Source organism: Haplochromis burtoni, unplaced genomic scaffold (genome assembly GCF_018398535.1).
Source record: "Haplochromis burtoni strain Fernald_Lab_line unplaced genomic scaffold, NCSU_Asbu1 Contig_307, whole genome shotgun sequence".
Taxonomy (NCBI): domain Eukaryota; kingdom Metazoa; phylum Chordata; class Actinopteri; order Cichliformes; family Cichlidae; genus Haplochromis; species Haplochromis burtoni.
The window spans coordinates 155,143-178,059 of record NW_024582668.1 but is presented as its reverse complement, the minus strand read 5'-3'; the positions used below and the strand labels follow the sequence as shown (position 1 = coordinate 178,059).

Below are 22,917 nucleotides of genomic sequence, written 5' to 3'. Positions count from 1 at the left end.
CACTTCCTGCTTGAAAGATAAAGAGGAACACCCAGAGCTAACATCTACCGCTGGTGAAAACACACATCTGGATTCATGTTTGGATTTGTCCTAAAACATGGTGGGACTTTCATCTAGTCTGTAATTATGAATACACAAGATCAATTTTAAATAATAAATAATAAAAGCAAATGCCAATACTGAATGCATGCACAATACAACACAGCATATAGTCGAGACGCGAAGTCTAGAAATATGTGTTTCATTTCATTTTAATGTTGCCCGGGGCAACGTGTCAAGGTTTATATCGCTAAACATTTAGTAATATAGATCTGGTTTTTCTGTGTTTTCCTTTTTTAGTGGAAAGATGCAAGAAGGGTGGGATCAGAAAGTTTCCCCCAGTGATGTGTTCAGGAATTTTAATTGGTCTTAATTGCTGTACTATTCCTCCCCACCAGAACATTCACTTCCCCAGAACAAACGTGTGCGAGCATCTGTGCTGCAGACAGGACAAAGAGGTAAGTCTCTACAAGATTTTGCCATGGATTTTCTGTAGCAAGTGCCCCTTTTCTGTTATTATTTATTTACTTATTTAATTACCAGAATATTCCAGTTATGCAGACGATCTTAGTTAGAAAGGGTCTCGAAAGACTTTCTTAGGTGGATCAGTTGCTTGTTTTGACACCACATTTAGTCTATATAATAATAATTCTTATTATTTTTAAGATGTTTCCTATTACACGACCTCCTAAGCCCTCCAAATCCTAGCAAGACTTTATAAAGTCCATGTCAGCTGACTCTACTAAACTGACTTCTACCCCATGACCTTCTACTACCAATAAATGAATCACTTAAGCTGAAACTTTAGTAGCCCACCCCTGTGCACTGGGTTTATTCTTAATCAGTGTAACTCACTGCATGCAGCCTACTTCAAAATGTTATAGACTCTAACATACATGCAATAAGAGACACGTTTTGCTACTACCTCGAATTAACTTTCTGGGACTCATATTCCCAAGGCAGTTTCTGATATAATACAGATTTGAGCCACACCATCTCTCCATAGAGACATCTGTGACTGACCTGAGCCTGACATACCAGTGTAAATGCCTTCAACTCCTTAACTGCACGCAGAAGCCTTTTCCTGTAATGAGAATCCTCTTCCTGGATATCTGAAGTCCTTTTTTTTTTTAAGATAGAAAGGAAAAGAAAAATCAGAACTATCTTTGATGGATTCCATCCTTAGTAGCAAATGTTGATCAGCTATTTCTGAATGACCGCCAGCGAGTAGACCATGACAGTAGAGATTGAGTTGTTTGGGCCACTGTGCTTTTCTGCCTGATCATCAGCCAGATAAGTGTGCATAGATACAGGTGTAACGTACATGTTTTGGGGTTTGTGGCCCTGTGTTATGGTTTGGGATTCTAAATAGCACTGAAACAACTGACATTGTGGGAATGTGCTAATACTGATCCATGTGCTATTCCACACCCCTCGCCCCCATCATCTTTCTTATTTTGCTCTTTCTGCTATCCTGAAAGAAAAGGCATAAAAGAAAGGTATCTACACTGTTTGCCATTTTATTCACCGTGGTGCGTAACTCTGCTATTTTGTCACGCTCTCCAAAGCCCTGAGGCTTGACTTACACATGATGGGCAGACAGATTACAGTGAATGTTAATGAGGGTTATTTAGCTGTCTCCACCACTTCCCCTAACACAGACAACAGGATACTCTGGTCAGTGTGCCACACGCTTTTAATCTCTTCTCTTTTTTTTGGGTGGGCAGATCCAAGACTGGACAGAATGGAAGTGAAGGTTTTTGTGGATGGTATCCCACGGGTGGTATGTGGAGTAACAAGGGAAACGACATGCCAAGAAGTGGTCCTAGTGCTGGCTCAAGCATTGGGTGCGTACACAGCATGCTGGACATTTTCTACTTGGTGATAAAGGTTACTTTGATATGCTGACGAATCCTCATTCTTTGCTTGTTCTTTAGGTCAACCCGGGCGTTACACGTTACGGGAGAAATTTAAAGACTTTGAGCGGTGCATGACACCCGAGGAACGTCTTCTGGAGACCCTGGAGAGGTACGGTGAGCAGTCCAAGGAGGTCCAGCTCAGTCTATTCCACAGAGGAGCATCTGTTTTGGATGAAATGGGCAAAGCAAAAGTAGGACGATATCAACCCTGTCCGCCATTAAGGAAGAAAGATGTAGGTTCCAGAATGAGGAGGAGTAGTGGCTCCCTGAGCCTGCATCGCCAAAGCTTGCCAATGTTATCCTGCTTAAGGGAAGAAGGTGAGAAGAAGCAAGAAGACCTGAAAAGGCCAAAAAGAAAGTCTCTGACACTCATGGAGGAGGCCTGGGACTGGCTGGAAAGTCTGGGGAAAGGAAAGGTCTATAGCACTGCCCATGATAAGGAAAGCAGTAAGTTGGATAAAAGGAACCGCATCTCTTTGGATTTCTCACTCACTGTGGAAAAAGATAACTCTGGTAGCATTAGCAGAGGCAAAGGGAAAGGTCAAAAAGCTTTGAAGTCAGAACTGGACCATCAAACCTCCTGCTGCATAGGTAATCAGACAAGGGGTAAAGAAAGCAAACACTCTAAAAAAACAAATGAGGCAAAATCCAACCTGTGTGGTTCAACTGCTGCCAGGACCGTGGAGGAGAAAAATACTCTCAGAGAAACCATAATATGTCAGCTCAAGTCCTTGCAGGACCTACAGGCCCAGATAACACGTATAGACAGGCAGATTTTTGACCTTGAGGAACGTCAAAGGGCCAGAATCGCTGAACAGGAAGCACAAGAGATGATAGTGGAAGAAGAGATGGAGCAGATCAGGTTTTGGGAAAACGAGTTACAATCAGAGGAAGGTTACGAGAAGGATTTGCAGTATCAGTTCCTCGAGATGAGAGCGAAGGCCGTGGAGTGCAAGACTAAACTGGAGGAGTACAAGTGTAAAATGCTTGATTTTTTCAGAGGTGCCGCTCAAGAAGATTCTGAGACTGCTTCAAAACTCAACTCAAATTGTGCCAGTGAAATTCACGCCGTCTCGGCCCAGGATGACAATCTGGAGCAATCCAGTGCAGATGGGAGTGTAAATGTCAACAGGAAGTTCTTGCCCAGAGAAGACACCAGCCATCCTCGCGCTCTAGTTCATCCAAACCAAATAAAGGAGCGACGGCCCACTGGACCCACTGAGCTAAGGGAGTGGTGGACACGCTGGTCAGAAGCCCATAGATCTCAATCGCAGACTCAGAAGGTGATTCACCGTTCTGAGCTCACTATATATTTGAGCAGCACCAAGGTTTAGAATCAATGTCCTGGCGTTAAAAGACAATGATCCTTCACACTTTCCATTCCAAATTTATTACCAGTGCTTACTGCATGTTCTGGGCTGGGATAAAGCCCTTCAGCAAGTATTGAACTTTAATTGTTCCTCAGCTTATTTACCTTCAGTGGGTCCAAAATAATTAAACAGATCATTAAAAACTATTGTAAGAGAAAGGAGGAGCTGAAATTAAAAAGGAAGAGACCAGTTTAGTTTTATTTCACATTTGACTTCCTCTGTATTTTAGCACATCTGAAGTGTTTTTCATACTTAAACCTGCTCTGGTGCACCAATGAATAATTATACTGACTTCATAATATTCAAGCAAGCCAAACTGAAGACTGATTTGACATGTAGGACTAGACTGAAAGCTTTCTCTATGAATTTATCCTCACCATCAGCTGTCAGTGTACCCACACTGATTGACAATGCTGCTTTTGTTGCAACTGCTGTTTAACACCAGAATGCACATACCTTGTTGCTTCTTGCCCTCAAGACAGTCTTAATATTGTAGTTGGACTGTCCTACCAGCATCTTAAAATCTATACAGACACAACATTTACAGACTCAAATTTTGTGAAAAACATGGTTTTGTGGATCTTTGGTCATTCTTACTGGCAGATATGGAAAATTGCAGTGATCAATTTATTTTCCACTCACTACAGGGAACGTAGCACCACAAATACATCGATGTCTTATTTCTCTCTCATTTGTAGCTGTGTTGGTGTGACATCTTGACCATTTTTTTCCCCCTCACATTTAAACCTGACTTCCCTCTTCATCAAATGCAACCATTCTGAGATTTTACAGACATCACCAGGCTACAACAGCTGATAGTGGAATCAAAGACAACACTGAATATAAAACATGTTTTATCAAATGTAGTTTTATTAACTGATTACTTATGCATGTCTTTCTCACAACTAGCCAATGTCAGACAAACTGCTCTATATAATAAAATGAACTTCACAAGCATTTATTTTGCTTTCAAGTTGTTTTATTCAGTCTCAAAGAACACCTACAGGCTTCCTCTGAAAAGAAAACAGAACAGCTCGTGAATTTCATAAAATTTTAATTCAATTGTCTCATTCAAGAACATTAACAAAAGTACATGAGAACCTCTGTACGCGGTTCAACTGAAACCCGGTGATCTCCAGAGAAATTAATTTTGACTGTAACTTAATGTGCAGAGGCACAACAGCTCATCTCCAGAGTGCACAAGCTGATCTCCTGATTTCTAATGTAGTTTTTCTTAAAAACTGAATTTCTAATACTTCACCCCTTTTCCTTTAAGTTACATTGGTTGTGTTATATTTTTGAAGTTTCCAAATTCCACTTAAAAAAAAAAAAAAAAAAAAGCACACATTACGTATAGTATACGTCAACCCACAGGTTTGGGATGCATATCAGTATTTTTCCTACTTTAAGAGAAAGCCACCCTAAGATTGTTCTGAATATTTTGGCGGTTGGCTGGGATCAGAGGACACATCTAAATTTTTATTTTTTTATTTCACTTTTAGCTTCTCAGTTTTTAGGCACCTTATTCTTAATATTAGCAGATTAAGTTTCGATGGAGAAAAAAAACAAAACAAAACAAAAAAAACCCAAGAAAATTATGTGAAGAAACAAAAAAAACAAGATGGGGGGGAAAAAAAAAAAAAAAAAAAAAAAAAAAAGTATAAAAGAACTGCAGATATAAGATGCCACAAGGAATTCTGCACCTGGGAGGGGAGAGGGAAAAGAGGAAGAAAAAGAATGCTGAAGTGGAGCATGTGAATACCAAAAAGGCATCAAAACTCCAGACTGGTGGAATTAAATCCCATTAGATTAACTACTTTGACATTCACATATATCACACGCGCCATGCTTCCACTTCAATAAAGCATTAAAAACTGCTCAAAAAAAACGAGCAGAGAGGAATCCTCGGTTTAAGCTTGCACATATGAGAAATATGATCCTCCTTATGGAGGGAGCTTTGCTTTATGCGTTTTGTAGGAAAGCATACAGGAGTGGAAACCTGATAGCGAAGTTATTACGTTTCCATCGGTAAGGGAGCAAAAACTAAGAACGAATATGGAGCTGAGGTTCAAACACATGCCAACAGTCACTCGCCCAGTCAAACTAGCGGACAGATTACAGGTGCAGAATTCCAGACAAAGAACAAAATCAGGACGTAGACAGCCACACAGTCACCACTCTGACTTGGAGGGAACAAGCCCCTTAGAAACAAATACCTCCATTACACACTAATCAATTCTAGGATACATCATACGCACACACTCAGAGGTCCCCATGTACACTGCAGCGTGGAACTCTGTATCAAGTACATCATACATGGGAGGCAGGGAACTGTGGAATAAGAAAAGTTCCACTGCAGACTGGGGACAAAGATTACACATGCCAATTACTGTATGTGTGCGTATGTTTTGCGGATGAGTTTGTGTACAAGCATGTGTCAAATTAAATTCCCTTATCCCCTGCTGCTGCTCTCGGCGACAGCGTCCCTCCAACACCAAATGGGGGTAGGCCCTGTATTGCTCAGTCAATGACACCAGGCTGGCGAGTCTTCCGCTCCACATTGAAGCCCTGTAAAGACAGAATAAGTTTAAGGAAGGAAACTATCAAACCCCTGAAATGCTCGCCAAGTGTCTTTTTTAGTCACTGTAGCAAATGATTTCATTCTACTTCATTCTGATCAGTAACATGGATGGCTCCAAATTCATTTTAGCCAAAGTCATTTCTAAAAAGACTATACAAACTTACAGGTTAGCACAATTCAAATGTGGCACCATCTGATAATCTCATCATACCTTTGAATTGTCAGGACCACGAGGCTGCCTTACAATGACCAGGCGAGGAGCACTGGCATCATCAAGCGTGATACTCTTCAGTCTGTTCACCAGGCGGTCAGGACGTGGAGTCGCCACTGGTTTAGGCCCCTCACTGCAAGAGGAACACAATGAACAAACAATGTGAAGGCCCACTGGTTTAAACATACCAGCCACAGTCCAGTTCTAAATTTAAAGATCAAGTTCTTACCTGACTCTGCGTACATTGCAGGCACTACATTTTCCTGTGCGTTGATTGAGGACAACTGAGAACTCCACTTCATCCCCAGTCTGAAGCTCCAGACCATCTTGCACTTCTTTTACATGGAAGAATAACTTCTTGCTATCACCAACTTCGTATGTGATAAAGCCAAACTGGAGGGGGGCGGGAATTAATCACAATTTTGAGTTTTAAAGTATGACGTCCACCTACTACCCAGTGTGTTTTTTGTTGTTGTTTTTTTAATTATGCAATTGAGGAGAGGAAAAAACAAAAACTGAACACTACCTGGTCTTTAACACACTCCACCATGGCTCTACGCTGCGGAACCACATTACAGGCCATCTTCTGTCCAGTCTGGGTTATTGTGCAAACCTGGAACTTCACCTGTTCTCCTTTTTGCAAACAATCAGACTTGTTTGCCATACTCATGATTCCAAATGGATAATTCTGCACTTTTGATCCGCCTGAAAATTAAAGGAGGAGGAATCAATTTTACTTTCTACAAATAAACTGTTTTACATGTGTAGTCATAATGGGATACCAACCTTCCTCTGAGAACTCAACAAGTCCTTGGTATTCAGTCTGGGAGGGGTCAACACTACGTATAGGACGGATAACTTTCCCTGTCATCACTGTCCCACCAACATCTTCACCAATTCCATTCACTATGATGGGAAAGCAGTGGATTTTATTTGCAATCATTCCTACCTACAAAATGTCAAACATTACAAATGTACCAAAAACAACTGGAAGTGAATCACTGATACCTGCAGCAACCTTGGTGACCTTTTCAGCACTGACTTTGTTTCCTTTTCCCTTTGAGAGATTGTATTCCACTGTGTCTCCCAGATCCAAGTTATCCAAGTCTCCGCACATTTCACTAAAAACAAAAGCACAAGTCTGAGAATTTGATACTAAAGCGAGTTATCTGCATGGCATTAATAAATGAATACTCTAACCCAGAGGTGTGTTCAAACTTAAATCATTACCTGTAGTGAAAGAACACTTCCTGGTCATGATTTGCTGTCTCAATGAAACCAAAGTTATCTTTCAGTGCAGCAACAAATCCATGCAGTCTCTTGGCACCAGAGGCATTACGGTTGAGGACCCGGATGGAGACGGCACTCTGTTGGCCAGTTCGCTTCACTTCATTGATTGAGAACTCCACCTAGAGGACAAACACACAAGTTGCATGGGGAGAGAAAAAAAAAAAAAAAAAAAAAAAAAAAAAAGCTTCAAGCTTTCAACAACTAAACTTCAAACCTTCAAAAGATGAATTGTAGCATCAACTGTTTGCTGGACTAATTAGGCTAAATGCATAGTGGAAACCATATTTGCGCTCAAGCAAAATAAAGTGTTACTACCTTGTCCCCAACCTGTGGGTGACTTCCTCCCTCTAGGTCCTTGGCATGGTATGGCACAGTGAGCTTCACTCCACAGTCTTCATATGCAATCACTCCCTCCTCAGACTCCTACAATAAAAGCAACACATCAAACTTGGATCATCTTTCCAATTAAGACAACGGTCCCCAACCTTTTTTGCGCCACGGACCGGTTTATGCCCGACAATATTTTCACGGACCGGCCTTTAAGGTGTCGCAGATAAATACAACAAAATAAAACTAGTACCGGTACCGATAAAAAGATTTATTCATAACACACGTGAAAAGACCCAGGAAAACCGAGTTAACGATAACAAAATAACGCTGAAAACCGATAAAAACCCTGAAAATCTTACATTTCACACCTGAGCCTCAACTCTCACAGCCCGGTACCAAACGACTCATGGACCAGTACCGGTCCGAGGCCCAGGGGTTGGGGACCACTGAATTAAGACTAGCAGTGCTGGCCAAATGTCTCCGCAATGCTACAGTTGAACAAAATGAGCATAAGCTAGCAATGTCACCAATTTAAAAGAGAAGTCATTTATGACTAGTGTATTAGAAAATTCTGTGCACACAGCCTACATAAGCATTAAAGATAAATGTGTGCAATGCATCATGCTGTAGCAGCCTAGTTAGTACACACCTAATCTACTACAAGCAGTGTCGAGCTTTACCCTACAATTTAGGGCTGCATAATTATTCACCGCTCTAGTTTATAATAAAAAAACTAAACACTGTTACTTGACTGAAAATGGCTCTTAATCCATCGTTTGCCATTTCAGTTGCTGTACATCGTTTTGAATGCAAAACCAATAGCGCTTAATTGAACTGTTAAAACAAAATCAAAAATCTGGGCGCAGTTTACAATTATTAGGAAGAACCAAAAACTCGCTGTTTTAATAGGATACTGTGTTCGTGAACACCACACACATTTTAAATACAACAGGCTGACAACCACTAAAAGGAGGAGAACCCCCCCCCCCCCCCCCAAAAAAAAACAAAAAAACAAAACAAAACACTAGCATCCTGATTACTTTTGTGCAGCCCTACAACAAAGTGAAGCTTCAATTCCAGATTCCATGGGTTAAATGATGATCAAACCTCACACTGTAAATTAATGAGGTGAAGGACACCAGAGGGTTAGAGGTTAACAAAGACTAACCTTTTCTACAACTTTACCCTTTAAAAGCAAGAGAAAGATTTATCAGACAGCAAGTCTCGGCACCACAACACTTCACTTGATCATTTGGATTTCTAGACTTCACGTGATGAAAAGCTTCTTTAGATTATGTGTTAGTAAAACAAATTGCGACACCGATAGTTTGTACAACTGGAGTGTCTTTAACTGTGATGCACTTTCATGTAGCTTCATGCAGAAGGTCTCAGTCCTACCTTATCTTTTTTCTAACCAACAAGGAGCATGAACAGGAAGTCATTGAAGGAGGAAAGCAAAGAGGAACATTAGAACTAAAACAGTGTGAAAATACAGATAGATGAGGGGAAATGGGCTGTGTCATAAATGGGGATGATTTAAGTTATAAGCGGTGTTACCTTCTCCTTGCCCTTGGTGGGACTGATGTTCTTGGCGGTGTTTCCAACAACTTCCTTTTCCACTACACCCACAAAACGTTGCTCAGACTGGATATGGAAAGACACTGTGCCTTTTGGAAGCTTCTTAATGCGCACTGCATGGTTTCTCTGAGCTGACAGCATATCCTGGCAGGGATGACATTTATATTAGTATTTTTACTTAAAAGTAACTTGAATGTGCCTGCTTAGGTAATAGAAAATACATACTTTTTTGAAAAGCTTATAAACAGGACCTACAGGCACAACAGTGAACTCCACTTCATCTGAGATATGAAGCTGGCCCTCCTCTAGGACTTCACTGAAGTGAAAGAACATCCTGGCATCCCGATCCACACACTTAATGAATCCAAAGCCATCGCGTATAGCTGCAATAACCCCCTAAAAGAATACATGATGATGCACCATAATCAACATCTGTGATGAATGTACTATAATATATAATTAAAACCATTTATAGCTGCTGTTCTGCAAGCTACCATTTCACGATTCTCCTTGGTGAACTTGAAAGTGTCTGGCAAGATTTCGATGTTGGTAGCCCGCTCAAGCTTGTCTCGGCGATCAGTAGAGATGTTGAATTGTATGTGGTCTCCTTCCAAAAGTGTCACCTTGGTCTTTGTGTCCTTCTCGCCAAACGGCAGTTCCTTGTCATTGAAACCCATCCTTACACTGACACGACCGGGCAGAGGGTCATTCTGTGGAAACAAAGTTTACATATCTGTTAAAATTGTTTTAAATTCTTGGGTTGTAGTCCATGCTCCCTTTAACAACAACAAACTGTCTTCTACTAAATAAAGTTTATCAGAATCTCCTTGCCTGGTTCTTGGTGGGGACTTTGGGAATGACCTTTACAACGGTGCCTTCAAACTGCTCAATGCTGATATCCTCAAAGATGACGGTTCCTTGAGGGAGGAGCCTCACGTCTGTTGCTACTTCTTTACCCTATTGAAGGTTACAAATTAATCAAAGTCCTTTAAGAGTTACACAAAGACAGTCAAAAGTAGAGAGATACATTTTCAAAACGTTCTACTGAAATTCCTAAAAGGTAGTACTCACATTTCTATCTTTGATGGTGAACTCCACATCATCTCCAGCCTGAAGAGCCTCTAGATCACCTTTGAATTCGCTGTAGTGAAAGAAGATTTCCTTCACCACATCTGCTCTTTCAATGAATCCAAAGGCCTCCTGAAATTGAAAACAAGGCACAGCATAACAGGTTGGTCCCGTTTCAATAGTTGAGCAATTGTAATAAAGCTTGAGAACGAATGAAGAGGGAAAAAAGCCTGCCAAGGGTAAAATTAAGTTGTTTTTGTAACCACTGTTATATTCTACAACATGACAAATCATGTATGTGACTAGACAGCATTGTCTCTCTCACACACACACACACACACACACACACACACACACACACACCATATATATCGGATGACGATATAAAAACGTCTATCGTTTCATTTTATGCTATCGTTTGTTTCGTGGTGTCGCAAAATAAACTGTTTATGGCAATATTTTTTCATCATTTTGATGGTCACTGTAGTGGCTATATTAATTTCTTAAAGTTCTCTCTTTCTCTTATATTTAATATAACCACACTACGGACGGACAAGCGCCTGTTTTTATGCGTTGTGGTTAGCAACAACGACGGTAACAGCATCGCGTGTCCGCTTGTTTATGTTCCACATAAACCTTTCACAATAAAGCTCAAGATCCTGTTGAGACTTTTCAAAATAAACTGAATCACGTGAAAGAGCAGATTATTTACGGATGAGAAGTTAAAAAGCCGCCAGGTGCTAAAAAAAATAAACCTTAGACTCAAACGTTAGAACAGGCTTTTCCCCGCAGCACGCCGTGTAATAAATACTCAAAGAAAACAGCAGCCTTTACAACTTATGTCTAAAAATGTATAGTTTCATGCATCGGTTAAAACACTCGACTCCAGCTACATGACGCGCAGCTGGAAACACTTCCCGCAAGTCGAGCTGCGCGAGATTCACAGAATTTACAGAAAATGTTACATTTTTGTGATTTATATCGTTATCGGGACGATAGATGTCTTTATATCGGGATATGAGATTTTGGTCATATCGGACAGCCCCACACACACGCTTTAGATATCCAAGCGAACTTTACAAACCGTAAAGTTCACCCAATACTCCTCAACTGTTCTAGGCAATTTGTTTTGTCAAATTTCAAAGATATTCCACTAGAGAGAAAAAGTGTTTTGATTGGATCTTACCTTTGTAGCACACACTACACCCTGGCACCTCATCTGTTTTTTCTTCACAAGCTGAATATTACGAGCGCTGACTGCACCAGTACTGAAAAACCACAAAGGAATGAACATTAAACACCCAGTGACAGCTGCTTATGGCATTTATGCTACAAGTGCTGCACACTTACTGCTTATTGGTCTCCATATAGAAGCTGACTTTGTCCCCCGTGTCCAAATGGATATTTCCCTCCACGTCATCAGGAGTATATGTAAGGTAAAATACTTCCTGTGAAAAGACACCACCGATTTAAAAAAACAAAAAACAAAACCCTAATAACTCAAACTATGTAATATTCAAAACTACCAACAATGAAACTGAGTGAAGAAAAGACTGCCATGTGCTGTGGAAGCTGAAGGCTTTACATTGACTCAGTGCCACCTAATTTGACTAAAAGCAACACCTACAAACACTGGCTTCTGCCCTTTTTCATTAGTAATCATGTTAGATTGAGTTTGCTAAATGCTTATTTGATCAAACAAAAGATGCATGAACTTAACCAATTGCCTCCGTACAAAGTCTACTACAGAGGACAGGAGATGAATTCAAAGAAGAAACCCACTCCATTACATTAACATCCTGCAGCTTGCTGACTCAAAGTGTAATCCATGCCACCTATCTTACCCCATTTCTTTCATAGCAGACACTGCCAGTGGGCACCTGTCCAGGAGCAGACTTTCCATCCAAATGCAACGGGATTGATGACACAACCTGCAGTAAGGGGGGAAAAATTACAGGTAGAAGCCATTAAAACCACTGTTTCATTGGGCTGAATAGACAGCTACAAAGCCAAATTTAAAAAAAAAAAAAAAAATTATGGAAATGAGATGAATAAAATGCCTGAACCTCAAATTGTACAAATGCAGGTGCATGAATGCTCTAAATGAAGATTTGAGTAATTTGTTTACATCAAATAACAAGGTTAGTGGCATCATGTAGTTATGTTTATCACCAATGATACCAAGTATTTGGGAAACTGGCTGTTGTATAAAATACAGAATCGAGTTGTCAAGTGAGAAATTATCTCATTCGTACACATTTGTTCAGACATTCATCATCTCAAGCAGACACTGATGCCAGTTTTTAGTTTACATTTAAACTGTAAATCAGGATGAGAGACAAGCTTGACAGTTATAAGAATGACACTGCTTGCCCCAAAAAAATAAAATAAAAAAGCTAAGCTGACAGACAAGGACATAACCAAAAATAAAATGGTATTCCTTAACTGGATGAATATAACCATGCAGCACAGTAAAGGGATAGGCGTGCAGGTCTGGCCCCACCTGGCCCGAAATGCGCTCCTCTGGCAGCACTTCTGGCTTTATCTTAAGCAGCTTCACTGCTATGGGCTTGCCAGTGCGCCTGTCAGAGGAAACTTCAAACTCTACATCATCTACAGAGAAAGGGACAACAAATAGAAAAGAAAATGAGCAAACTTCAAATGACAAATACAACCTAAGTTTCAATAAAGTCAGCAGGAAATCAAGTAGGTTTCTTTTCAGTAAGTCGCCCTCACCTCCTATTTTAAGCTCCTGCAGGTTGCCATTGTACTGGGAGCAGTGGAAGAAGAGACGAGCCTGACGTTCAGAGCACTGGATAAACCCATAGGACGTCAAGAGCTTCTCCACCACACCAGTCTCTCTAATGCCAGGCCCTGAGCCATTGGCATATGCGGTGTGCCCATTGTTGTGGAGCATGCCTGGGTCAAAACTCATCTAGAGAAGAAGAGAAGCAAGTGTTAAAAAGAAAGCTACCAGTAGTACATAAACATGTAGTTTAACAATTAGGATGCAGCAGCTGTGTTGGATGCCAACCTAAAACAAAATAAATAAAAAGGAAATGAAAAATCAAACATGCAAGTATAGCACTTTCAGGAAAGTGTGGAGGGGGCAGGGTGAGCAAGTAAAGCCACACGAGAATCTTTGGGGGCTAAGACGCACTGATTTCAAACTTAGACCACGAACATAACACAGTAGGGTTTCCTTTTCACTCATGCACCTGAAGCTGAACTTGACTCACTCCATTTACAGCAGTGTGGCAGAATTTCACACAGTTCTGGTTAGACAAACATTCAATGTGTTTCCATCCATTAACCAACTACTGATTACATGGCAATATCACCAGAAACTTGTCAAAACTCTTTCACAGCACCCTAGTTAATCTTTGGGGCATTTGTTTTCATCCATGCGGTTAGCAAAAGTCACAACACACCAGCAGCTCAGAGTGGTTAGGTCAGTGTGGGCACCATCAGATATGCCTCCTTACTGATCTCTGATACAAGGGTGTCCGCTTGTGTTTTTTACTGCCTGGGTGGGGATGGCAAGAGACGGAGGAGGAACGGGGGATAGGTACGGGACCAGTAGAAGCAGATGGGGTAGAGCCAGTGTTGCGAGCCACTGGAGGTTCAGAGGAGCCTCTTTCCATTTCTGACACTGGGGACAGGACTGGGATATGCTGCAGAGAAATGGAACGTTTGGCTTTTACTCTGCCTACAGTTTCCCATCATCTCAGACAAAACCTGCTGAACTTATAACTCAACTTTTGAGGTATTATAGAGTCCTTTAGGCCCACCACATTCTGACGTGTTCTACAAAAAGCAATGGACTAGATAATAGTCATCACAACCACCACCAATACTTAAATCAGGAACAATAGCAGGCAGTAAAACCATCAGATCACTCAACCCTGAAAATTTCATGTTGAAGGGAGCGATATTTGGAGCACTACCAAGACCCTGGTAGTACTAGAGCGCACTCAAACAGGAATGGATCTACAGAGGAAGCAACACTAAAAAGATATCTAAAATACATTATTGGCACAGACGGTCATGGGAATGATTTAAATACAGTGCTGCAATTAAAAACAAAAACAAAGTAAAGATGGAGAATCAGAAAATGCAAATGACAGGTCAAAGAGCGGTGCATCTACAGTGGACAGGAAGTTGGTGATGGATTATGAGTAATGGGGGAAGAGGGAGGGGATCCCAGAGCAGCCTCTTGCTAGCCTCTGTCCTGCAACTATCACGAATCCTTATGACACAACGCAAATGTACATGAATCCCCAAACAGAATTAAGGGCTTTGGTCCAGTGCTGATGGATGAGTACTGTAAATACCATCTACTTAAGATCAATTTTCAGTTTTCCTGAGAACCAACAAGTATCCACCTTTCATATGCATCTGTGGTCCTGGATTTTGTGTGTAGTTACGTCGAAGTGTTAATATTGTCCATCTTGAGTCACTGCACTCCCTTTTACCAGTCTGAATATTAATCGGGGAGGGTACAATGTAAAAAAATAAAATAAAAACGATTTAAAACGAAAATTAAAAGTGCTCATTTACATCAAATTTCAGACGTCTAGTTGGCAGAACACCCTCACCCTACAAGAAAATAACTGAGTAGAGGCTATTCTTGGGAGCCTGAAAAGATGAAAGAAGTTATGCCATTCACAGCAAAGATGCGGGGCAAGGTGGGTGGATGGGTGCTCGATGGGGTGGGGCACGTAGAAAGGTGGGAAGGTGAAACTTACGGATCGGCCATATGGCGACAGGCTGAGTCCGACAGGGGAGGTGCTGCTCAGGTCAGCGCTAACAAACGCGGTGGGTGGCGACGCAGGCAAGGTAAACTCAACAAAGCCTTTCCAGGGGCTGCCCATATTTTCCCATAAACTTGAACAAAACTTGCTTGAGCACTTGCTGAACTTTGATATAAGTTTTTGTTTTTTGTTGGATTTTTTTGCTTGAGTGTTAAATACTATTCTTATGCAACCACCCAATGATACACCGCTGGATGTCTGCAAGGGTGAAGAGAGGAACAAACATAATAGGTAAGGCAAGTCAGCCAGTGTGCCAAGTGTCACAAACAAAAAGGAAAATAGCTGCAGGCTTTAATCCCCAGAGAGGATACAAAAGGGGGGGGAAAGAAGGCAAAAAAGGAGGGGGAGGGGGGGGTATGGCCTGAGAACGACAAAATAGGAAGAGTGTGGATCAGGTAAGGGAAGGCAAGTAAATCATTTTCCAACAAAACTGAATGACTACTTCAAGTATTTGGAGGTGGTGGTGGCTCAGTGGTGCTGGCTTCTTTCACATTTTCAGAAAAGTTATCTTTAACAAAAGGACAATGTAGAGGTCACTAAGATCAAATCAAAATTTTACATCAAGTATCATTTCCTGCACTCACTCCACCAAAAGGATGTGATGTCACATGGAGAAAGCAATAAGTACGCAAGATTCAAGTCTAACCAAGCACTGCGGTAGCTTGGAATTGGCTGCTGCAAACAACAGCTTAAAATATTGTCCTACAAAGAGAAATTTAAATGAGGTCCAAAACAAATAATTTAGTTTGCATAACTTTGACAAAGATGAAAACGCATTGGTTTTTAGTGACTGAGGGGAAAAAAAGAAATGTGAATAAACAACATCCTCGGTATACTGCCCCAAAACAGTGCAATGGTAAGTGTTATACAATCTGTTTTTAAAGCATGTGTGAATCATGTAGTGCATCTAACAAATGCAGATTCTGAATCAGATACCAGTTTTATAAGAATATTACAATCCAAAAGAGGCCACTAATAAACCTAATAATACAGAGAGGTAATGATGAGCAAAACGTGTGGCATAACCAGAAGTACATTTACAGCCATCAAAAACACGCTATGAAGGGCATTAACTGACTTGAGACCTACCTTTATTGGTTGCCTTGTATCTTGTATCTCTCAGGATTTTGATGAACTAGCAGTTTTTGTGGACCTCTTCACGCACACAGTTGAACACGCACACTTGTTACAGTTTCTGGCACAAGTTCTAGATGTTGCATAAAGTAAAAAATAAAAAAAAAAAGGGGGTGGAAATTTAGAGCAAAAATAAAACAAAAAGGCAAAGGCAGGTGCAAAAAACACTGCTCAGGAAAAAGGAGGGAAAAAAAAGGGTTAAGTTGGGGAAGGAAGCTATGGGAGTGGGGAAAAGGAAAAAAACAAAACAAAAAAAACCAACAACAACTAGCAGATAGCAGCCCACTCCACACCCCGGTGGTGAGTCGGCGGTGTAGTGAGGATGAGGAGGGCTAGGAGCAGCGTTGGGACGTGTGCTTTGTCAAAGCTGTTGAGTAGGCACAAACTTCTGGTTTCAGATCAACTCTGGTCTTCTCAGAATATGCTTGGGCGCAAGTTTGCTTCTCTTCCACTTCGCAGTTGGGATGATGTGCGTATTCTTTGGTCGTTTCAGGATTTGGTTACTTCTTGCGTTTAAATCCTTGAAGTGATCCTTTTTCACCCACGCTTCTTCAGTGTTGACTTTGTTTTGGGAGGTTTGTCTTCAGTTTCTTTGATTTGATCTGAACTTGAAGCAGTTGCGGATGGTACAAAAATTCAGTTCGGTTTCACTTCATACTGTTTGAAGGGGGATGAAGAAAAAAAGAAGATCTGGTTAGATGAAAACTTATCACCAACTCCACTGATCTAAATTTAGGTTAAATACAAAATGGCCCAAGGGCTCCATGAGTCTGTAGTGAGAGAGAAAAATGTAATTACACTGTCAGCTAATACGACTATTCTGTCACATGAAAACAAGTAAAAACCCCAAGCACCATCAGCCTGAGGTTTTTTGGAACATTTGATTCTTTAGCCGCACTCAAGTACAAAAATAAGCTTTCCTCAAATGCCTCTAGATACAATGCTAGGCAGCTGACAAGTACTTTGGATCAACAAGTCCTTGTGCATACCGTCAGTTCAGGCTATGTTATTTATGGCAACATTTCAGACCAAGGCCCTCTGTTTCATCATTCAGCCCCCCAGTTGTTCTGCATGCACACCACTGTAAACATTTTCACAGGGGCTAATCTGGCAATCAAACAAAGCATTGTAACATGTGTATGACCACCCCCCCCAAAAAAAACAAAAAAAAAAACAAAACTTTTTTCCAGAAACTCCAAGTAACATACAGCACACCAGAGCAGGATGTTGTTGACCTAAATACCCTGCTCTGAAAACAAGATAGCTGAGCCAACCAAGGACACATGATATCTATTCTGCTGTGACTATGTTGCAATGTCTCCCTTCTTACATCCCACTAGGTTAGAATATGACGTTGTTAAAAGGCTCAAATGTGATTGCTACAAGGTTGACTGCATAAGTGTATTAAAGGTTATGAGCCAGGAACCGAAGACAGCTTCTGTGGCATCTACGATTTTTTCTGCTTTTTATTTCGCAGGAAACGAGAAAAAAAATAAATAAATCAACTCACGACACAACTAGCAGCGATCGGCCGTTTTAACCATGGTTTTTTTGTTTTGTTTATTTATTTATTATTTAAATTGGGACCAAACTACAGTTTTGTCTGTTTGTTATTTAATAACACGAGTGGGAAAGATACCTCTTATGATTGGACATTTATTAAACGACAGTCTTTTCTCTGGGCAAACAAAACAACCGCCCCGACAGGAACCACCATGTGACTTCTCAGCAATCCGCTATCCTCAGCTGGAACTGCCAACAAGGCCTGATCCAACACGTTTCGGTATGCAACGCCATCGCGAACGTTACGTCTAACCAGTCGATTTCAAAACACACAAACTAAAATATAGTTCGTTAAAACTTCGTTCCTTTAGTTCTGTTCTGCTCATTAAGCAAAGTAACCCGGCACAATCACATTTAAGGATGTCTTACTGACCTTGTGTGGACAAACAGAACCTGACAGATTAACATTCGCCGATGCTAATCGTCGTAAACAGCTACTACTCCACTGTCTTTAGCAACACTTAATGATGAAGAATTTCTTTAACTAAAACGCATTCAGTTCTTTTGTAATTACCTGATGACTTAACTCCTGTGCGGCTTGGAGTCCTTGAACATAAAGTTTGCTGGTAATTAAGCAACGGTTCAACGTTGTACACTGTACATAGAGATAGCATTTCGACTTCTCTTTCACATTAATGTTTAATGTGGTTTCGGCCATTAGTCAAAATACATAGAATTTCTATGTATTAATTTAGCTGGGACTGATTATAAAGAATTTTTTTAAACTGGAAATCATATTTTAATGGAGACGTTTTTTAGAACTGGATCGTATCACACGCCAACCTGCAACACGGGCTATTTAAGCTAAACGGACAATAGAGTTAAGAACAGACAATGCCAAAAGTGACTGCCGACACCAGGACAGTTCTTTAAAAAGTACTTATAATTATTTACATTTTAATTTCTTGCCAGTCAAGAACAACGTTAAATATAGACACTCAGTTTATTCATTTCTTTACGTCGATAACGCAATAATAACATTATCGGCGTTAACGGCACGAGGACGGAACAACAAAGAAGCTAGATATAAGCCTCGTGCTTAATTCTATTTAAATGCCATTTTTGTCTCCAAAGTAAACCACATTCATTTTACACACGTGCTGTTTCTTCGCCAGACTCTAATACGTCTTAGAAAAAACATCACGCGCCTGTTTATTTATACCTTCGACAGCATAACTAGGCCATTGGCAATGCTAAGTAGCTAGTAGCGACTACCGTTAGCTAGCATGCCGTTGTACTCCTCGGCCCTCGCGTGATTTATGTGGAGCTGTAACAAGGCAGCCCCCACCCAGGCCCGAACTGTGCGTACGACTAAGCGCTGACTCACCAATTCACCTCTAAGTACTCACTGACCAAAAAAGAAAACTATTATTGATATATTACCAGTACACGCTTAAATTCTTCTGCTAAAAGGGATAAAATATTAAAAACTCACCCCAACAGCTTTCAGCACTGTCACCAGCGCCGCTAGAAGCAGCACGGCACATTGCGTAGAGATAGGGAGGCGGCTAACGCGATATTTGACGATACTAGGTAGACCAAAGATCCTAAAGCGAAGAGTGGCTACGCAAGGCGCTGATAAGAAACCGCCGCAAAGAGAGATGGGAGGCATTTGCGTTATAGTAACGTCAACATTTTATCTACCTCGCTGTCTAGACTGGAAAACAGATATGTAAGAGTAATCCAGTCGAGTTCAATAAATAATAAACCCATTAATTATTCGATTAATGAGTAAATAATAACTATCATGCCATTTATTAGATAACTAAACTGAATAGGTGTCGCCATAACTAAGTTTTCTCCCCATACAGGAGAGTTTCTGAGACTACACGTTGCACAAAAACCCAACATAGGAAAATGTAACATAATGCATCAACTCAACTCAGCCCTTCACTCACTTTGAAATTACCCGATAGTAATATTTTTTTCAACACTGTAAGTGGCTTACGTTACATTTTTACTTGAAATGTTGATAATTTTTAAAATTATGTTGTTGTTGTTGATGTTGTTCATTTGGTGTAACATACAACTGTTGAACAGTGGAGAAACAATATCATTTTTTCTTTTTCTTTTCTTTTTTTTAGATATCTTTATGTAAAGATATTTTAAAGACAAGCTAGATAGGTTTAGCCATTTACCCCGCTTTTGGTTGTGTGCCAAACGTCTACACCGCACTCCACCCCAGTAGGTGGCGACTCAACGTTGGTTTGACCATTCACCAAAAGTAGGAGGAGGAGGAAAAGAAGAAGAAGACGAAGAAGGAAGCGTCGCTAACAGTTTAGTTCTACACGGAAACGTCAGTTTCTGAAGCAGTAATATTCTAGTAATGTAGTAATATTTTGATCTGGGTGTCTGGTACTTGCCCTGTCTGCCGATACAACATTAGTTAAATAGCGAAACAGTAAGGATATTTATGTTTCTATAATGGCACCGAGCTGCCTCGGCTAAGGTTATTTAGCCCAGCTAAACAACGGCTGCGAGTTGTTTTCGCTCGACTAGCTAGTTTTGTAGTAGCTTTTCTACGTAGCGTAAAAAGAGCTGTCACTTTTCAGTAAATGGCCTGCACTTTCGAAAAAGTGCTGGCCGATACTCGGACCCTTCTCGAGAGGCTAAAAGAGCACGACACAGCCGCCGAGGGACTGATAGAGCAGTCCGAGGCCCTAAATCAGAGAGTGCAGGGCATGAGAGAGGTGGGAAATGCTCTGCCAGACAAGGTAAACTCGAGCAGATAGCTCACGTTTATGAAAAGCTGCACTACTGCTTGGTTTACACATTGAACTAGTTAAACAGTGACCTGTACTACAAAGCGAGTTTCCCTCGTATCTAGGATATGCTTTCGTGATATGCGTTCGCTAAAGTCTTCTTTATCTGTTTCTTCTCTGCTCTTTTCTCAGCACACAGATGACAGTTCAGAGATACAGGAGCTCACGAAATACAAACCTCATGTCCTTCTGACTCAGGAAAACACTCAAATCAAGGAACTGCAGCGGGAGAATAAAGGTAAAAAAAAAAAAGGTTCTGCTGACTGGCTGGTTTTATATACCAGTATTAACACTTTTTATGTCTTTGTAGAACTATGGGTGTCGCTCGAAGAACACCAGTACGCGCTCGAGTTGATCATGTGTCGGTATCGCAAGCATGTGCTCCAGCTGATGATGGCAAAGAAGGAGCTGGACACCAAACCTGTGCTCAGCCTCCATGAGGACCATGCCAAAGTACATCAACTCTGCATTTCTTTAATTTGCTCACACGTTTAATGGGCTATGATTCCAAATACATAGACACACAAATTTAAAATAAAAACAACCAACTTGATTTCTGACTCTTCTCCAGGAAGTGCAGAGCCAAGTGGAACGGATATGCGAGATGGGCCAGGTGATGAGAAGAGCAGTGCAGGTGGATGATAAGCACTATTGCTGTGTTCGAGAGAGGCTTGCTCAGCTAGAGGTGAGAAATGCAGTTATACATGGACACAATGACACCTTTCCTCTTGAGGTCTGTGGAAAAATATGTGATTTTACCACAGACCTCAGACATCAGCTTCTGTGTCAAAATGATGCAACGATAATAGAGGATCATAAATGCAAATGAGAGCTGAGTTGTCAGTTTTTAGTGGAATGGCTAGGTTTAGTGCATCAGGTCAAGGAGCATGTTGTTTTGTTTGGGGGTTTATTAGGCCTTTTAAACCAGTCGGTTAGATTTCTTACTGTGCCATCTTTGTGATAACCTTTTGTGAGTTTTCTAAATATGCTACAACTGTAAAGTTTGTTGAAAAGGTACATTTTCCCAAACGGTAACAAATGTGTATTTAAGAATATAAATGAATAAAAGCATTCAGAACAATAGCTATCTTCCCAGGAGTGGTTGTTCTAGCTAATTCAGCCACAGACTGTTTAATGCTCATGGCTAAAAATCCAAGAGCTACAGCTTAGACTCTACAGGGCTATGTTAGTACGTTAAATGAAAGGGAGAAAAAAAATCCTCTTTCCTTTAATAAAAAAAACAAAAAAAAAACAAGGCAGCATTGTTAGTTTTGCATAACTGTAAGGCATAAAGTTTGTCCTTTGGACAGACCAGACCAGTGTGGAAATGTTTGGCTGTAACACACAGCAGCTCATTCAGTGAAAACTGTCAAACACACTGGTGGAGCTGCGATAATTTAGGGCTTGTTTTGCACCTGAGCACCGTGAACTCTTTGAATCATCCGAAAATCCCTCTGCGTACCTAAGTATTCTAGAGTCAAATGAGGGAAGTCTTGTCTGATGGCTAAAGCTTGGCTGAAACTGACTCATAAAGCAGGACAATGATCCCAAGCACAGCAGCAAATCTGCAGCACAATGGCTGACAAAAAGGAAATCACAGCTTTTTAATATTTCAGTCAAGGTCCAAACCTCAACTCAGCTGGAACACTGGTGGGACCGTAACGAATAATCGTGATCTTCAGTGTGCTGAAGCAACATTGTAATGACCGTACACAAGTTTTTACACGATGCTTCTTTTTATTAAATAAATAATGACATGAGTTATTGTTCATCTGGGGCTGTATTTAAATAATTTTAGTACTTGCTAAGGAACTCATCATTTTTTTTTCTTCTTATTAGGTCTTATTGATAAAACCTGAGAAATAAAAGACGATGTACTTTCTTTTTAATTTGTCTGTATTTGCTTTGGTTATCTGCTTCCCCCAACACTGCCAAAGTGCAAAAAATTCTATCACAAATAAACAGTAACACTATTTAAAAGAGAAGATGCGATGCATCCATCACAATTTTCATTCAAAACCTGCTTGCATGGGGAAGCACATGCATGTTATAAGGAAGAGATATTTAACTTCAAAAGTTATGTTTGAAAAAAACATTTTCTACCTTCAGATTGAGAACAAGGAGCTGCGCGATCTCCTGGAAATCAGCAAGAGCTCTGTGAAGACAACTAGCCAGTCACTAGCAGCAGAAGAAGGAGAAGAATCTCCTCTGCCAGGGTCCACCGAGTGACCTGAAGTACAGCTGGGATGAGGTTCCAC

The 22,917-nt window shown here is 40.7% G+C and overlaps 3 protein-coding genes across 12 annotated transcripts; 2 read left to right on the top strand and 1 right to left on the bottom strand.

Annotated features, from left to right (window-relative positions):
• The first annotated feature begins 458 nt into the window (after positions 1–458).
• On the top strand, positions 459–4,555 carry rassf11 (Ras association domain family member 11). Of its 2 annotated transcripts, XM_005941654.2 has the most exons (3): positions 459–497; positions 1,767–1,886; positions 1,977–4,555. In XM_005941654.2, the coding sequence occupies exons 2-3, from the start codon at positions 1,784–1,786 to the stop codon at positions 3,290–3,292; spliced, it is 1,419 nt and encodes a 472-aa protein (XP_005941716.1). In that variant the 5' UTR covers positions 459–497; positions 1,767–1,783; the 3' UTR covers positions 3,293–4,555. The 2 variants fall into 2 exon arrangements, with proteins under 2 accessions (XP_005941716.1, XP_042084101.1); XM_042228167.1 differs by lacking the exon at positions 459–497 and having other exon boundaries at positions 506–1,886.
• csde1 (cold shock domain containing E1, RNA-binding) lies at positions 4,366–19,460 on the bottom strand. Of its 9 annotated transcripts, none has more exons than XM_005941630.3 (22): positions 19,333–19,460; positions 16,290–16,991; positions 15,135–15,398; positions 13,123–13,321; positions 12,833–12,999; positions 12,231–12,317; positions 11,737–11,834; positions 11,573–11,654; positions 10,390–10,518; positions 10,150–10,275; positions 9,813–10,028; positions 9,544–9,714; positions 9,298–9,462; positions 9,139–9,150; positions 7,726–7,833; positions 7,351–7,529; positions 7,129–7,241; positions 6,907–7,026; positions 6,647–6,825; positions 6,350–6,513; positions 6,121–6,253; positions 4,366–5,896 (listed from the first exon to the last, which is right to left on the bottom strand). In XM_005941630.3, the coding sequence occupies exons 3-22, from the start codon at positions 15,258–15,260 to the stop codon at positions 5,849–5,851; spliced, it is 2,622 nt and encodes an 873-aa protein (XP_005941692.1). In that variant the 5' UTR covers positions 15,261–15,398; positions 16,290–16,991; positions 19,333–19,460; the 3' UTR covers positions 4,366–5,848. The 9 variants fall into 9 exon arrangements, with proteins under 9 accessions (XP_005941692.1, XP_005941691.1, XP_014195320.1 ...); XM_005941629.3 differs by lacking the exon at positions 15,135–15,398 and adding an exon at positions 13,872–14,060; XM_014339834.2 differs by lacking the exon at positions 15,135–15,398 and adding an exon at positions 13,872–14,060 and having other exon boundaries at positions 9,574–9,714.
• A 649-nt stretch (positions 19,461–20,109) lies between these two features.
• sike1 (suppressor of IKBKE 1) lies at positions 20,110–22,888 on the top strand. Its single transcript, XM_042228163.1, has 5 exons — positions 20,110–20,611; positions 20,792–20,912; positions 20,970–21,112; positions 21,231–21,344; positions 22,769–22,888. Exons 1-5 carry the CDS (start codon positions 20,453–20,455, stop codon positions 22,886–22,888), a joined length of 657 nt encoding a protein of 218 aa, XP_042084097.1. The 5' UTR covers positions 20,110–20,452.
• Positions 22,889–22,917: the final 29 nt, after the last annotated feature.